Here is a 15,908-nt window from a genome sequence, read left to right on the forward strand (position 1 = left end):
GTATGTTTTTATCCTAAGTATGTGGGAATAAACTGGCCAGAATTCTATATTTCAGAATGCTATAATATTTGATTGGTGTTTTGTGGCAAATGCTTGGAATCCTAGCACTTTGGAGGCTGAGACAGGACAATAGTTTGAGGCCAGCCTTGACTACATAACACACCCTGTCTCACAAACAAAGCTAAGAATGGTGTTGCGTAGCTATAACCCTAGCCTCTTTGCATCAGAGATAGGATTGCAGTCTGAGCCTAGCCCCTGGCAAAATCATGAAACCCTGTCTGAAAAATCCTGTCTGGTAAAAGGGGTGGGAGTGTTGCTGAAACAGAGCCCCTAAACTCAAACCTCAGTACCACCAAGAAGATAGAAAAGATTACAATATTTGAAATTGTTATTTGCCAGACTAGCAACATGAGTGGGGACAATTGATATTTGACATAGATGTAAAGTAGCTGTTAAAAATAACTCAGTTACCGCTAGACTTAGAAATTCTCACTTTTCAGAAGTTTTTTAATGTGAGAATAAGGAAATGTTAATATGTTAACATTAGTATTTAACATTTTTACAACTTTCTCTTTGTGAAGTATATAACTGGCCAGAATTAACCAATGAGTACTTTGTGCCTAGTACTATGCTAGTGTTTGAGGATATAATCAGAAAATTAGTCATGCTATTAACAGATCATATAGATTTAAATAGAAATTGTTACAATTTCTTTTATTTCTTAGTATTCAATTGTATTACTCTAAACATTTAGATGACATATGTGAATTCCCTACTTGTGATTTTATCATACACTTGTTTGTATGTAAATCAAGGGTTTTTTTTAAATTTTTTTATTTTTGTAGTGCTGGGGATTGAACTCAGGGCTCCACACATGTTAGGTGAGCACTACCATTAAGCTACACTCCCTGCCCCAAGAGATTTAGAGTGCAAAATCAGCTGAAGTAGGAAGAGGTTTCTTGTGCCAGGGAAAGACTTTTTGAGGAATATAGGTGTTAGGATTACCTAGGCAAAGAAATAGGCATTATAATGTCAGTCCATATCCCAGTGTAGCAATATTTTTATACCTAGGCTGAACACCACACCTTAAAAGCATCTCTGAATAGGCATTTCCTATTGATCTGTTTTGGTTGTCCCTTCAAGACTGGGACTTAAACTCAGGGTCTGATGCTTTTACTTAAAGGCTGGTACTCTACTACCTGAGCCAAGCTTCTATCCCCTCTTCTACTACATAAAGTGCTTTAAACCCTTCTCTCAGCAGCAGTTTGCTGTACAATGTGTCTACTGGGCTTACACAAAGCAAGAAATGAGAACTCCATGACAGGTCATATTACTCCAGGCTTATCATCTACACTCATGGCAGGTTTGGAGTTCCTAAATACCAGAAATATACCTATTAGAATGCTTTCAGTTTTAAGTGAAACTCGACTCAGACTGGGGCTAATAAAAGGAACTTCTTGCCTTACTTAAATGAAAGGAGGAATGGAGTATGGGCAGCTCATGCTTGTGATCCTTGCTACTCAGTAAGTAGGCTGAGCTCTGAGGATTCCAGTTTGAAGCCAGGCAGGCAAATGTGAGAGATTCTTATCTCCAATAAACCATCACAAAGCCTGAATAGAGTTATTACTTGGGTGGTAAAGAGTCAACCTTAAGCAAAAAAAAAAAAAAAAAAAAAATCTAAGCGAGAGAAGGAAGCTCCTCTACTGGCACTGGGGGAAAAAAAAAAAGAACCAACACTTAGATTGGTGGATTCAGATTCAAAAAAGACAAATGTAGACTGGTAGACTCAGAGCCTCTGTAATATAAAGACTTTGGTCTCTATCTATCATCCATACTATCAGCTTTCTCTTAGGTTGTTTGTCCCAGAAGTTTCTTCCCCTCCTAGCAGCAGTCATGTGCTATGGTAACATCTAGAGGATTTGATTTCCATGGAACAAATTTGGAGAATGGACCGGACCACCTTAAAAAAAGCAATCACTGTAGCTAGTGAACTGCCTTGTGCCGATTGATTCAGGCTAAACCCAGACATGAAATGAGAACTGGATTTAGGAACAGTTGAAAAGACCACTTTGAATAGAACAAAACACCCTAAACATTACCACCTAGTTTATCAAGTTCTTCCAGCTACTTTCTCCCTATTTCACCCTTGCCTGCACCGTAGCCACATCTACCTTGTTTCCTTGATACCATTCTTGACCCTCCTTAGTGCAGGCTTTTTCAGCAGAAACTAACCTTTTGACAATAGAAGTCAGGTTTGTTTTCCCTACTTAAAACCTTCCAAGTAGCTTCCTTTTATTGTCAAAACAAAAAATTGAGTCTACTTTTATGAATCAAGACCATATGTAATCTGGCTATAGCATCATTTCCTCTGCCTCTGTGTCCTCCATGATGATTGCAAGCAATCAAAGTACTTGTCTCAGAAAGTGCTCATTCCATCTAAAGTAGACTGAAAGCCTCAGGTACACTATAGCTCATAACCCCTGAGTTTTCTTCCCCATAGCCCTTGGACCTTCTGAAAATGTGCTTCTGTGTCTATTGCCTGGCTCCAGGTCCTACAGTACCTATAAAGACTATTTTATTTTTTTGTCTGTCATGGTGCTTAAACTCTGGTCCTGGGCACTGCCCCTGAGCTCCTTAGTTCAAGGCTATTGCTCTATCACATTGAACCACAGTGCCACTTCCAGTTTTGTGGTGGCTAATTGGATATGAGTCTTTCCTACCCCAGCTGGCTTTGAGCCTCAATCCTCAGATCTCAGCCTCCTGAGTAGCTAGTACTACAGGCATGAGCCACTGGCACTCAGCTTACGAGGACTATTTTCTACAATTGTGATTGTACAAATAAATTAGAGCTGAGTTACTAGAAGTCATCCATCCATCTCTCTGCTCTCACAAGTCCAGACAATCTAGTCTAGGGAACAAGGGGCATGGCCAAGTCCCTCTTTCCAGCCCAGGGGAGGATGGGAAATGACAGTATGGACACAAGAAAATCTGGCTCCATCCTGGCAGTGCTGTTTACTGATAGTGTTACCTGAATGCTCCTCTCCATCTTTCTCTTGGTCTTCACATCTGAAAATCGGATGTGATGATGGTACTTAACTCTGAGGTTGTTGTGAGGATTGAATTAGGTGATGCACATGAAGTGCCCAGAATAGGACCTCACGCAGGCCCATTCACTGAGTACTTAGCAGAAGACTGGGGGGGCAGGGCGGGGGGATGAAGAAACTGTCTGACCAGAGGCAGGCCCTAAGGAACTGCTCTGCGCCCCATATACTTGCCTGTCTGTTCTGTTGCTAGGACAAGCAAGCTAAGCCGTTTCTTAATTCCAAACCCCAAATTAAAGAGGAGAGATGACATCCATGACTGATCATATAAACATTGCAGATTCCAAGTTCCCCTCTCCGGCTGCCCCCGGTCCCCCTCTTTACCTCTCCCCACAAGCTATCTAAATAAGAACAGATTTTACCACCCACCTTGTGGGCAGACTCTAAACCGAGACTGGGCCTAGCTATTTATCCTTCAGCTGCTGCGGGAATTCAGCACATACAAATAAAAGCTCCTTTTCCAGCCAAGTGTGTATTTTTCCATCAGTGTGTGGCCCCCCTGCCCAGGTTGTCTTGTTTAGGTTGGGGCAGCCTGAGGGAGGGAAGGACAAGGAGGGGGTATGGGGCTGTGGTTTCCAGAACCTGCTTCCCAGGAATGGTTGGCTGTAGGGCAGCTTATGGTCCCAGACTGCACAAGGCTGCCAGGAAGGCCAGGAGAGGCTGGGCAGTAGACACAGACATGCTATACACAGAAACAACACATTCCACTTTCTCCTGCTTCTTGGCAAGTCGCCCCTGCCTCCTGCCATGGCCCCCAGAGAGTGTCCATCCCTCTCTCCAGCTCTTAGTTTATATCAGAGATGACAGATTACCTGATGTCTCTTGTCCTGCCCTCCCTCCCACCTCCCTCTTGGGTTTCACCCCTCCGTGTACTTCCTTGCTTATCTTTTTCCCCCCTACCAGATGCCATGAGGCTGTGTCCCCTTCTTTTGCCTTCCTTTGCCTTTATCCACAACGCTGAAATTGCTTCAGCCAAAAGGCAGCTCTTGGCTGAACTCCTTCCTTCAAAGATACCAAAGGTATCGTCATCTAGGGGATGAGTTCTTAGTCTGTAGGTTATCTCCAGACCTATAGAGTTATTGCCAGGCACCAAAGTTCTTTACACACACACACACACACACACACACACATCTTAACTTTTTCAATAACCTTCCAAATATAGGTGCTATAATTACCTGTTTTACTAATAATACAACGATACTCAGGTGAAGCAACAACTAAGTACAGATCACTATAAATGGCAAATTTCGATTCAAACACAGGCCTATGTGACCTCTGTTCTAATATTCTGAGTAGCTGTGGGGTATTGAATGAATTCCTCCCCTTTGGTTTCCTCCTCTGTAAAAGAAGGCAGGGGCTAGGATGTTCTCCAAGACTTTTTAGACACCTGGCAGATGTGCAGTTTTGTAGGTACTTGTGAAATCCAGAGAACAGCACCATCTTCCATTCTCCTATTCTCCTTCAGCATTCTTTTAACCTGGGTTCCCTGTGAACCACACATCTAGGTACAGGTCCATACTAGGAGCCATACTGTCTGTCCTAACAGCTTCCTTGCCTATCAGCGCTCCATTCCACAGCTGCCTTCTACCCTAGTGGTTGGTAACAACTGGTTTCACTCCTCTTCCTCACCAGGTGGAATGTAATGTGAACACAGACTTGGTAAGGAAACCTGTATGGCCCCTTCTCCATAGAAGTACTGGAAATCTAGCACTCTCACTTGTATAACAAGCACCCCTCCTTTAAAATGGATGAACCTAGAACAGCAATTAACAATCACGTTAAGTGAGATAAGCCAAGCTCAGAGAGACAAATGGGGCATATTTTCTCTCATATGCAGAAGCTAGATCTAAAATTCACTGGGCTTTGATAAATTAGACAAGATTCTAGGTATTCACATCCAAGCAGTGAGACTAAAGGAAGATACTCTTAGGGGAGGAACCCAAAGGTGTAACCTAACCTCTGAGTATTTCAAATACTATTTGGGGCTGGGAAGGTGGCTCAGTGGTAGAGCACTTGCTTTGCATGCATGAGGCCCTGGGTTCAATTCCTCAGCACCACATAAGCAAAAAGAAAAAAGTCAGAAGTGGTGCTGTGGCTCAAATGGTAGAGCACTTGCCTTGAGCTGAAGAGCTGAGAGACAGCGCCCAGGCCCAGAGTTCAGGCCCCACAACCGGATCCCCCAAAATAAGTAAATAAATATAAAATAAAATACTATTTACCAAAATGAATTTCAGGAACTAGAAGTATTGGGGGGGTTGTTATTGTTTTTGCTCTTGCTGTTTTTTCTGTCTTATGGGAGGGAAAGCGGGGGGTGGGGGGGGAAATAGAAGTAGAGGGAGGAAAGATGAACCAATCAATGGTATTCAGTAGACATTTCATGGAAAATGAACTATGGACAGGGACAGGAGGGAGAAACTGGGGGAAAGCAAAGGAAAGGGTGACAATGCCCCCAAAAGAAATATACTTATTATCTGACTTATGAAATGGTAACCCTTCTGTGCAACATCTTAATAATAACAATACAATTATATTAAGAAAAAAGAAGATGGGGCTGGGAAGGTGGCTCAGTGGTAGAGTGCTTGCGTCTCAAGCATGAGGCCCTGGGTTCGATTTTGCAACACCTCATAAACAGAAAAAGCCAGAAGTGGCACTGTGGCTCAAGTGGTAGAGCACTAGCCTTGAGCTGAAGAGCTGAGGGACAGCTCCCAGGCCCAGAGTTCAAGCCCCATGAATGACCAAAAAAAAAAAAAAAAAAAAAAAAGCCCTGCTTTACCATCTAAATCCAAATATACTTGTATATTCTGGCATGGCCAGAAACAAATGGTTGACAAACACCATCAAGATTTGTTTCTCTGCAAGAGGCAAGGTAACACCAGCAGTTCTGGCCACTCAAATCCAGAAACTCCAAGGAGAGTGTTTCCTATCTGCCCTGCCAAAGTTCCTGAATTCGGTGGCATTAGAAGAAGTTGGGATGTGAGTCCATCTTTGGATCAGTCATTGTGGCTGCAGAATGTTAAAAAAGGCTGAGAAGGCTTAGGAATTCCCACCCATAGAGTCCAGTGGAATCACTGCAGTACAGAGCAGTGGAGGTATAACCTGCAGGAAAGTCAGGGACTGATGTTGCCAGAAGGAAGCAATTACTGAGTAGATTCTGTTTAATCTGAATGAATAATGGAGGTTTTGGGGGTTTTTTTTGGGGGGGGAGGGTTGGGGGAGAGAGAGGGATGGGATTTGAATTCAGGACTTCCAAGATCTCTACTATTTGATCTGTGCCCCTAACCATTTTTTTGCTTTCTTTTTTAAATAAGATTTTGTACTTTTTGCCTAGTGCTGGCCTAAGATGCTTCCTACTTCCACCTCTCACATAGCTGGAATACAACTGGGGTGGTTTACAGATGTACACTGTAAACCACCATGCCTGGCTTGTTTGTTGAGATGGGGAACTAGATAACTCTTTGTCCTGGCTGGCCTTAAACCAAGATCCTCAGTGGAGACCTCCTGAGTAGCTGAGATTACAGGACTTGTCACCACACCCTGCTTAACATAGGAATTTAAACCACTGTGGTAGCCAAGGGAGGAACTGTTATAAAGAAGAATGTCTAAGAACTTGAGGGCCCTTTAAATCTCACCTTATAAATATCTGCCCATCTTGCTTTCTTATAAACAGGGTCGATATGCCCAAAGGGAGAATGGCGTCAGAGACAGTTTTCAGGAATACAAATGGTCTAGTTCAAACAAGAAGTTATCTGTTGTTCTGTGTTATTTACATCTCCTAGCCAGATGGCCCCTTGAGACTGGGAATAATCTTTAGAGATATACTTGGTTATGTTAGTGTCGTAATTCTTTCTTTTTTTTTTAAACAGAAAGCAATTGCTCATTTTCATTGTGTTAGGCTCTTCTGGAAGGACTGAAGGTATGGTGCGATCATGCCCTGGTGGAGCTTTGCTATCAGCCCCACCTACCCACAGCCTGCTCCAGTGGGAGCCCTGTCTAGCAGGACCCCACAGAAACACCCCACTTTATATGCCACAATGGAGTGGACCAGGACAGGCACCTTGGTCTAAAAGGCTCAACTCATTATTTAGCTGTGATTTGGCCAAGTAGAAGGAAGCATCCTATAAGAGGATTCTCTCCATCTCTCAGGACATTGCCCCAAGAAATACCAAAAGAAAACAAGGCCATTGGCTCAGGAACAGATCCTGAAAAAATGTTTACAGGAGGAACAGGCATGTGAGTAAAGCACTTATAAGTAGAAAAAGTATGAATAAATCATCTATGAGTCAATAGAAGCAATTGAAAGATATAACTATTTGTAATTGTTTTTTAAATCAGAAATTCAACTTCTGGAGATTTATATATACACACATAACCTAAATTGTATACATACGAGGCTACTTCTTGGAGTATCATTTGTAAGTGCAAAATGTTAAGCAATCCAAATGTCCAACGGTGAGATAAAATTCTAATAAATGTATATAATGGAATGTAAGTTGTTGTGGGGAAAAAACAAAACAGGAAAGGTGCTGGTAACTAGTGGTTTCTACCTGTAATCCTAGTACTTGAGAAGTTGAGATTGGGAGAACCCAAGTTCAAGGCCAGCTCAGGCAGGAAAGTTCCATTTGCCAGACACCCTCCTCAACCAAGAGCTGGGTGAGGTGGTTCATACCTGTTATCCTTGCTGTGACATGAAGTCTAACATGGGGGATTGAACCCTAGGCAGGAAGCAAGACCCTCCTTCACAAATAACCAGCATAACAAAGGGCTGGAGGCATGGTCTAGTGGTAGAGCATCTGCCTAGCAATCATGAAGCCCTGAGTTCAAACCCTGCTACCACAAAAACAAAATAAAACAAGAAAAGCTTTAATGATATAGAAAGATCTTTGAGTGGAGGGAAGGGATGGTAGGGGAAAAACAAAGGAGGGGTAACAATGCTGGATAGGAAATGTACTCATTACCTTACTTGTGTAACTGTAACCCCTCTGTACAGTATCTTTACTATATATATATATATATGAAAGATCTTTGAACTACATTAGTAGTAGAGAGAAGTAGAAGAACTGTGGTATGTCAACTGAGTAAAAGGAAAAATAAGCACATATTGCTTGTATATACACTCAAAAGAATGAAGGAAGGAAAGAAAGGAAGAAAAGAAGATGGAAGGAAGGAAAGAAGCAAGCAAGCTCTGCAAAGACATGAGAAATTAACAGAATTGGTAACCACTAAGGGTTTGGAAAGTGAGTAAATAGAGAAGAAATGGGAGAGAGACTGTTAATAAAAACTGCTGTTATTTGAACCATGTCAATGTGTTACTTATTCAAAAATTAAATTAAAGCTTTTTAAACAAAAAAAGGGTGGGGATGGAACACTGGAATGTGGTTGAGAAGCAGATAGACATAGGAGCAGACCTACAGAGAAAACAGCGGAGCACACTCATAGTGGGCCCTGGTGACTACTGACAGATTCCCACTAACTAGAACTCAGAGCTGCTTTAAATCCAGAAGGGCCTTTGCTTTTAGACACAGTTCTCTTTATATTTCTGTAGTTGCTTAGATTGTGTCTCTCCAGAAATAGGCGCATACACTAGGGTTAACTGGGACTCTATTTCTTAACCCAGCCTATAAGAACCTCTGAGGAAATCAGCTCTGCTGTAGCTGAGTCAGAAGAATGAAATGGGATAGAATGTTCTGTGTTCAAGAAGAGCAGAGGGTGTATCGCAAAGCTCATAGAACTCATAAATGTTATAGACCATGATAGACAATTTGCTCCAGGAAAGTTAGAATGTGTTTGTGACTTTAACTGAGCATCACTATCCTACAATACTGTGAAATTTGGGAAATTATGTAACCACTTAATCACAATAAAAAGTTTGAAAAAAAAGAAAAAAAAAAAAGAAGAGCAGAGGGTGAGGATTTACAAAAGCACTGTTTGTCCTCTCAGAGGGGGCTGGGGTTTAATACTAACTAAAAAAATTAATTGAAAAATACAAGTAAATATAAGAATTCCAAAGGGAAAAATGAGAGATGAAGTGGGAGGAGGAGGAGGAGAAGAAATGTAGAGGGAAGAAGAAGGAAAGGACAAGAGGAGAAGAGAAAGAGGAAATGAGTGAGGAAGAAGGAGAAAGAGGAAGAGGAAAGTGAGAAGGGAGAAGAAAAAGGAGTCAGACACTAGGCCAGTGGGCTTCTCATACAATTGTGTGTGTGTGTGTGTGTGTGTGTGTGTGTGTGTGTGTGTGTATGTATGTGCGTGCGCGTGCGTGTGTGCACCCATACTGGAAATTCAACCCAGGGCCTGAGCTGTTCCTTAGCTTTTTTGCTCAAGGCCAGTACTCTGACACTTGAGCTACAGCTCCACTTCAGCTTCTTAACAGGTTAATTGGAGATAAGAGTCTCACAGACTTCCAACCTCAATCCTCAGACTTCATCCTGCTGAGTTTGCTAGGGTTATAGGCATGAGCCACTGGCACCCACCCAGCTCCTCACATCATTCTGGAATTCCATCCAATTCCCATGATTGTAGGTTTCCTTAATCTTCCTATTCAGAAAAAATCCCAAGGTAGAGAGTAGATGAGGGATCTTGTCCAAAGAGAAGAAAGCAAGTTGATTCTTTGGGGTTCAGAGTATCATGAAATCCAGCAGTATGCTTGGGTCTGATGAGGTTTTTGGAGGCTAAGTAATGGAAGGTCAGCCCACCTAGACCTTTCTTCAAGTCATTCTATGTCTGATCCAGTGCCAAGCACAGGCAGGTTACTTCAATGCCGGTTTGTGGAATTAATTTTCATGCTTCCAAATGTCAACCCTGGACTTCCGCGGCTAGGCTTCACATGCTCCAAACTCAGAAGTTGGAGTGAGAAAGAGCCTTGACCAGATGATGTCTCCTCCCTCAAAGCCATCCTACCTGTGGCCACACCCATGGCCCCAGCAGAGGTAGCAGAAAGGAGTTGATGGACACACATGGTACTTCACTGGCACTTTATTTTACAGAAGAACCCAAATATTTACATCTTGACAATTCTTACATTTTACATGGCTGGTTAGAGCATGGAGCTGGGAATTGGGTCCCAGGAGGAACACAGTGTGGTGAGTGATGGGAGAGGGAACTTGCTAAACCAGAGCAGAGGTAGTCAGAGGGGATGGTACCAGAAAAGATCAGGGTTCTAGCTACCTCTCGTCATCATCCTCGCTTCTCAGGCCTTCTTGTTGTCAGCTCTTCTTGTTGTCTGCTTCCCTCTCCCTTATTCTTTACATCTTTATTCTTCCTGGAAAGGGAAACTGGAAGAGGGCTGGGATAGCCGAAGGAGAAGGCTGGAGTAGAGACTTCATTAATCCATAGCCTTCTGGGTATTTTTGGTTTGCGTTTCAGTGTGTACAGAGGTGCTTAGCAAACTATGGTCCACCAAAAGAAGTTCTCCTCCATAAACTGGTCTACAAGGACATTGTGGTTGGCACCAGCTGACAAGGCACAGCACACATAACCCAGGTTAGTGCATGCTGGATCAGATGTTCCCAGCATTTCCACTACTATAGCCCTCCTGCTTAGCCCTCCTGGGGTGGATTCTTTCCTATGGATACCATTTTGGAAGATTTTGTCAACCAGAAAAAACAAATTCACTCATGTACATGGAACAATTTGATTTTGTGATTAATCAAATTACAACATAATCTTCTACTGATCACAAAGAGATAACCAAAGGAATAACATTTGCTAGAAATTCAGTCAAAGACAAAAACACAAAGAATCTTTACCACATTATCATATTTTGGGTAAGTGTACATTGACTAGAGTTCTTGAATAAGTTTATAACAAACACCTTCTCAGCCTTTTCCCCTACCCTCCCACTTCTCTTCTGACCAGAAGGTCCAGCCTCGACTGATGTCAGATCTTTAGAATTAGACAATAAAGTGCCAGCAATGCCACCCTGTCGCTTGCAGCCAAAGAGCACTGGCCTACATGTCACAAAAGGCACTTGTAGGTAACAGTTCCAATAATGTCTAGACATCCACATGGCCCTACCACCCCACCCCCAGGCTGGGTCCCTAACTCCAAAGGTAGCAATGATCCCATGGTTGAAGTGATGGGGAGTCAGTGGAGTTCTAGGGTGACTTCCTGGAAGAAATGGCTACCCTAAAAAAATATCAATTTTGTCACTAATGCAGTATCTCAGAGAATTTCCCTAATGAGAGTCCCCAAAGTAACTCAGAGTAACATAGACTCAAAGTTAACATTGTCTTCTTCAATGAAGAACTCTTGATCAGCCCCAGGTAAAGAGGAAGACCAGGAGTATTTAAACATTTGATAAATCAATGGGCCATCACTGAGAGAGCTCCTTCTCTAAAGTTGATTCAATGCTAAGACCCTAAGGAATTATAAGATCAGATTCTGCTTCAGAGCTTGTAAGAGTCCAGAAAACTCAACTAGCCACAAGATTTAGAAAGTTGTGGAGTTCCTTGCATGAACCCTGCCTCACCCCTCCCTTCAACCCAGGTAGTCTTGTGGATATATGTTAGAATTTGCACTGAGCACAGGAGACAGCAGGAAGCTAGCAGAGAAGCTAAGCTACAGAAACTTGAACTGTGAAACCACAAAGGCTTTCTTGGGTTGTCTTAACGGCAGAGTCCTGGGATAGGGTCTGGCTAAGGATCCCAAGAAGCTTCAGGTGGACTGAGTGTGCTCTGGAACGTCTCACCATTTCTGAATCTTGGATTCTCTTTTTGTGTCTGCAAGAATCCCTTTCTAAGTCTTAAGAAAATCCAGCTTCCCCTCCTCATCCAGAGAGTGGATGGGTGTGTTTGAGATGGGGTAGGAGACATTTTGAAGATCATTTGCCACACTTGGGAAAGCATAAGGTAGGAAGATCAGGAGGAGACACATGAAAAGGGTCCATTGCCTGTTTGGGGGCATCCCAGATACCTCCAAGGCTACCTAAAATGCACTACCTACAACACAAATATCTTTCCTCTTTGCTGACTGATGGCTCCCTGTCCTACAGAAAAGAAAGATCTGGAATGAGGACCAGATTATATGGCAAGAGATGGCCAAGGAGCTTCTGATAGAGAAGCATATGAAGGCAACTCTGAGCCAGAGGGAGCCCATACTGGTATAGACTTAGTCATGCGTAACTTGCCAGGACCCAGAATCCTTCCTCTTGCTGAGAGAAGTTTCACTGGTGCTTGGGGGCAGGGAGACAGGGGGAAAAATCTATATCCAGAAGTATCTTTCTCCCTGTCCTACTATGGTGGGCTGAGGCTAAATCCATAGTGACAGATTCCTCCCTCTCCTTCGTGGGTGGGACAAGCAGGGTGGACAGAGAGGATGCACAGTCTATCCGGGCCAATAGAATCACTAGTTGCCTTTGACACGTGGCCTCTTGTTGAACTCCTTGGAATCAGAGCTTTCAAGGAATGCTAGAATCTTGTAATGTCAACTGGGTAACACTAGTAACATGGAGGGCAGTGCCTTGGGAGAAAGCTCTGGTAAGTTCTGAGATAGTAAGTGTTACATGAGGACCAAACAAGCAAATGAAAACTTGTCAGATAATTGGGATAACCTGATTAAACAAAGTTCAGTCCATTTCTTTTCTGCTTCAGGGCCTTTATTATACTAACAGAAATGGGCGGAATATGTAATGTCTTGCAAAGCATACTTTAATGGATGTACTTTTCCATAGGTCAAGATATACAGGATACTATATATAACGTGTGTGTGTGTGTGTGTGTGTGTGTGTGTGTTGTGTGTGTGTTGTGTGTGTGTGTATGTGTGTGTGGTGGAGGGGGGGCGGTTATACTAGGGGTTTGAACTCAGGGCCTAGGTGCTGTCCTTAGTTTTTTTTTTTTCTCTCAAGGATAGCACTTTACCACTTGAGCTACAGCTCCACTTCTGACTTTTTGGTGCTTAACTGGAAATTAGAGTCTCATTGACTTTCCTGCCTGGGCTGGCTTTAAACCATGATCTTTAAATCTCAACCCCCCTGAATAGCTTGGATTATAGTCCCCAGCACCCAGTTTACAGAGCATATTTTGTATCCTATCCATGAGTCACAGGAAAGATGCCCATATGTGTTTGCTGGTCCCCTTCCAGACCTTTCTCTGTAAGGTCTCATTGCTCTTTGAGCTCTGGTCCTAGCCCTGTGAGCTCCCTATCTCCCTCACTGCCTCTTATAACCCTTGTTTCCCTTAAGTATATTCCTTGGTCTTGGCTCCATAGCTTTGGATTTGACAGAGAAGAGGTCAGCATGAAGGTGACATCGGTGCCCGTGGAGAGGAGAGACCAAAGGAGCCAGGGCCTGGGCCACCCTGGCACTGAGCTCTGATTGTATCTATTTTATAAGCAGCCATCATTCATAGACAGGGGAGAGAGGACAGGGAAGAGCTGGGAGGAAAAGAATGGGACGGGCATCTATAAGTGTGAGGCAAAGCCTGAGCCAGAGGGCCGGAAGCCCCCACCCACTGATGGGCACCCACCTGCTGACGTGGCTCCCTCAACCCTCCGCAGCAGTTCTCCATCCAGGGAAGGCTGTGGGTTCCCAATGTGGCTTCCCTCGGGCTCTACAAAATGGCTTCCCTCCAGCCTGGGGCCCCCCGGCTGCTGATAGGAGACGAGGGTCACTGAGGGAAAGCCATAGGTCTTCAGCTCCGGGGGCCGCCCAGCCTCCGAAGCTTCCAGAATAAGATCCACATCAGAGAAGGCCACCAGAGCTTGAGTGGAATCACAGGAGCTCTTCTCTAACTCACTGGTAGCAGCGTAGGTCAGGGGCCTGGCAGCCCGTGTGTGGGGACAGAGCCTCCGAAGGTCATCCCGGAAGTGGGGGTTGAAGAGCAGGTAAAGCAGGGGGTTGAGGCAGGCGGGCAAGGGCAGTACCACGAGCAGGATAGACTTGATGACCTCTGGGGTGACAGGGAAGAGGCCCAGCATGGAGGCAAAGCTGAGGAAGGCCACGGGGCAGTAGAGGAGCCCATCTGCAAAGATGAGCCAGGCCACATGCCTCACCATGGCGCAGTCCCACACGGCCTCAAAGTCCCCACGCGGCAGCTCACAGTAGAGCTTGATGTAGGCACCCGCCACTACCAGGAAGCAGAAGGAGTTCGTCATCACTAGGGCCACAGCAAAACCCAGGGCAGCCGGCTGGCCCTCAGGGGGTGCATAGGGCAGGCAGAGTGGGGAGGCTCCGTATTCCCCGACTGACATCAGGGGTAGGGCAGCGGCCAGTCCAGCCAGTGCCAGGCAGACCAGGGCTCCCACTCGGACACTGCCCAGTGAAGGGGCCTTCCCGTAGGCCCGGACACAGGAGACAGAGACGCTGCACTGCACGGCGGCCAGGGTGAGCAGCAGCACTGAGGTCTCTGAGCCCAGGACAGCCAGGAAGCCTGTGGCCCTGCAGCCCAGCCCCATCTCCCAGCGGGCTCCATAGTCAGCAAACTGGCCAAAGGTCAAGGCATCCACAGAGGCCAGCAGGCCACAGGAAATGCCAGTCAACATGTTGGCACCTGCAATGGCACCTACCACGAACTTCACTGGGGGCAGAGGACCTGGCCCACCAGCAAACATAGTCAGCAACACCAGCCCATTACAGAGCACGGAGAGGAGGACGATGGCCCACACGGCCAGGCGGATGCCCCAGCTCTCAAAGAGATGCTCGCAGGGCTTGAAGGGGCCTGTAGGAGAAAGGAACAGTTGTAAACCTAGGGCCACAGGCTGCTGGGCCCAGACCTGGAGCAAGGCCGGCCTCTGGGCTCAGAGCCCAAGCCTGCCCCCAAGAGAACTTGCCCTAGGGGAAGCAGGTCTGGCCTCTACCTCAGAGAACTCTTGTGGGGGAAGAGGGGGGCTTGGGGAATTAGAACATGAATAGCTCTCCTTCCAAGGAGGAGTACTGGGGTGAACACTAGCCCTCTTCCCAACAGAAACACACATAGATGGGCACACTGTATAAATTAATGCAGCACAGATGCACAATGTGGTGGGTTCTTATTCTCTAGTACTATAGAAATAAAATGAGGAAATGGTGAGCACAATTGTAAAGAGTTTTTTTAAGGCCATTCAGGACAGTGAGCAGCAGGGCCCAGAAACCAGTGTTCCATCACATGGTCAGGCACCTGATGGTCTGTATCCTCCCTTCCCTCCTTTTCTCCTCCCTTTAGGCAATTTTCACTTGATGACTGGTTTGTTTGCAACAAATAAGACCCTCCCCCTGAGCCGTAGCCACAAGAGGGTGGCTTATAAGAGTTGGCTTGAGTTATGGCAGAACCCAAGACCCTCCCCTGTATGGTGGCCACTGGTGGAGGAGAGGGCAAGCTGGCATGAGCTGGTTGGCTGATGTTTTTCTTCAGCAGCAACTCAAGCATTGAGTACACCTGTCTTTCTAAAGGAGCAAGATTTGGAAGGATGGATGGGACAGACTAGCCTAAGGGAGAGGAGAGGACAGTAGAACCTGCAATAGATGGGATAGAGGCCGTGCACAAACGACTGCCCAGTTAGAAACCACAGTCTGGTGTGTTCCGCCGCTCAGTAATGCACTGTGGGTGGGACCCAATCGTCTACTACAGTGGCTCTCTTGCCCCGTGAGAGCAGTATACCACATTTCATATTCATTCATCTATTAATCGGTATTTGGGAGATAAAGTAAGTAATCAAATTACTAAGCAACTAAGCCAGGTGTGGTGGTGGTACGTGCCTGTAATCCTAACACTTTGGAATCTGAGGCAGGAAGTTGAGAGTTCAAGACCAGCCTGAGCTACACAGAAATAGCTTATCTCTAAACAAGAGAACAATAAGAACAAAGTAAGAAAACAATTACAAGTGACTTCTGGATTTTCT

The 15,908-nt window shown here is 44.9% G+C and overlaps 1 protein-coding gene across 1 annotated transcript in view; it reads right to left on the reverse strand.

Moving 5' to 3' along the window:
* Positions 1–10,066: 10,066 nt before the first annotated feature.
* Positions 10,067–15,908, reverse strand: part of Lgr6 (leucine rich repeat containing G protein-coupled receptor 6) — a 93,807-nt gene continuing 87,965 nt past the window's right edge. Inside the window, exon 17 of the mRNA XM_070041829.1 lies at positions 10,067–14,749. Within this exon, the coding sequence (XP_069897930.1) occupies positions 13,494–14,749 (1,256 nt within the window). The 3' untranslated portion in view covers positions 10,067–13,493. The remainder of the gene's footprint in view (positions 14,750–15,908) is intronic.

This window comes from Dipodomys merriami, unplaced genomic scaffold (assembly GCF_024711535.1).
Source record: "Dipodomys merriami isolate MVZ:Mamm:240054 unplaced genomic scaffold, mDipMer1.0.p SCAF_31, whole genome shotgun sequence".
NCBI lineage: Eukaryota > Metazoa > Chordata > Mammalia > Rodentia > Heteromyidae > Dipodomys > Dipodomys merriami.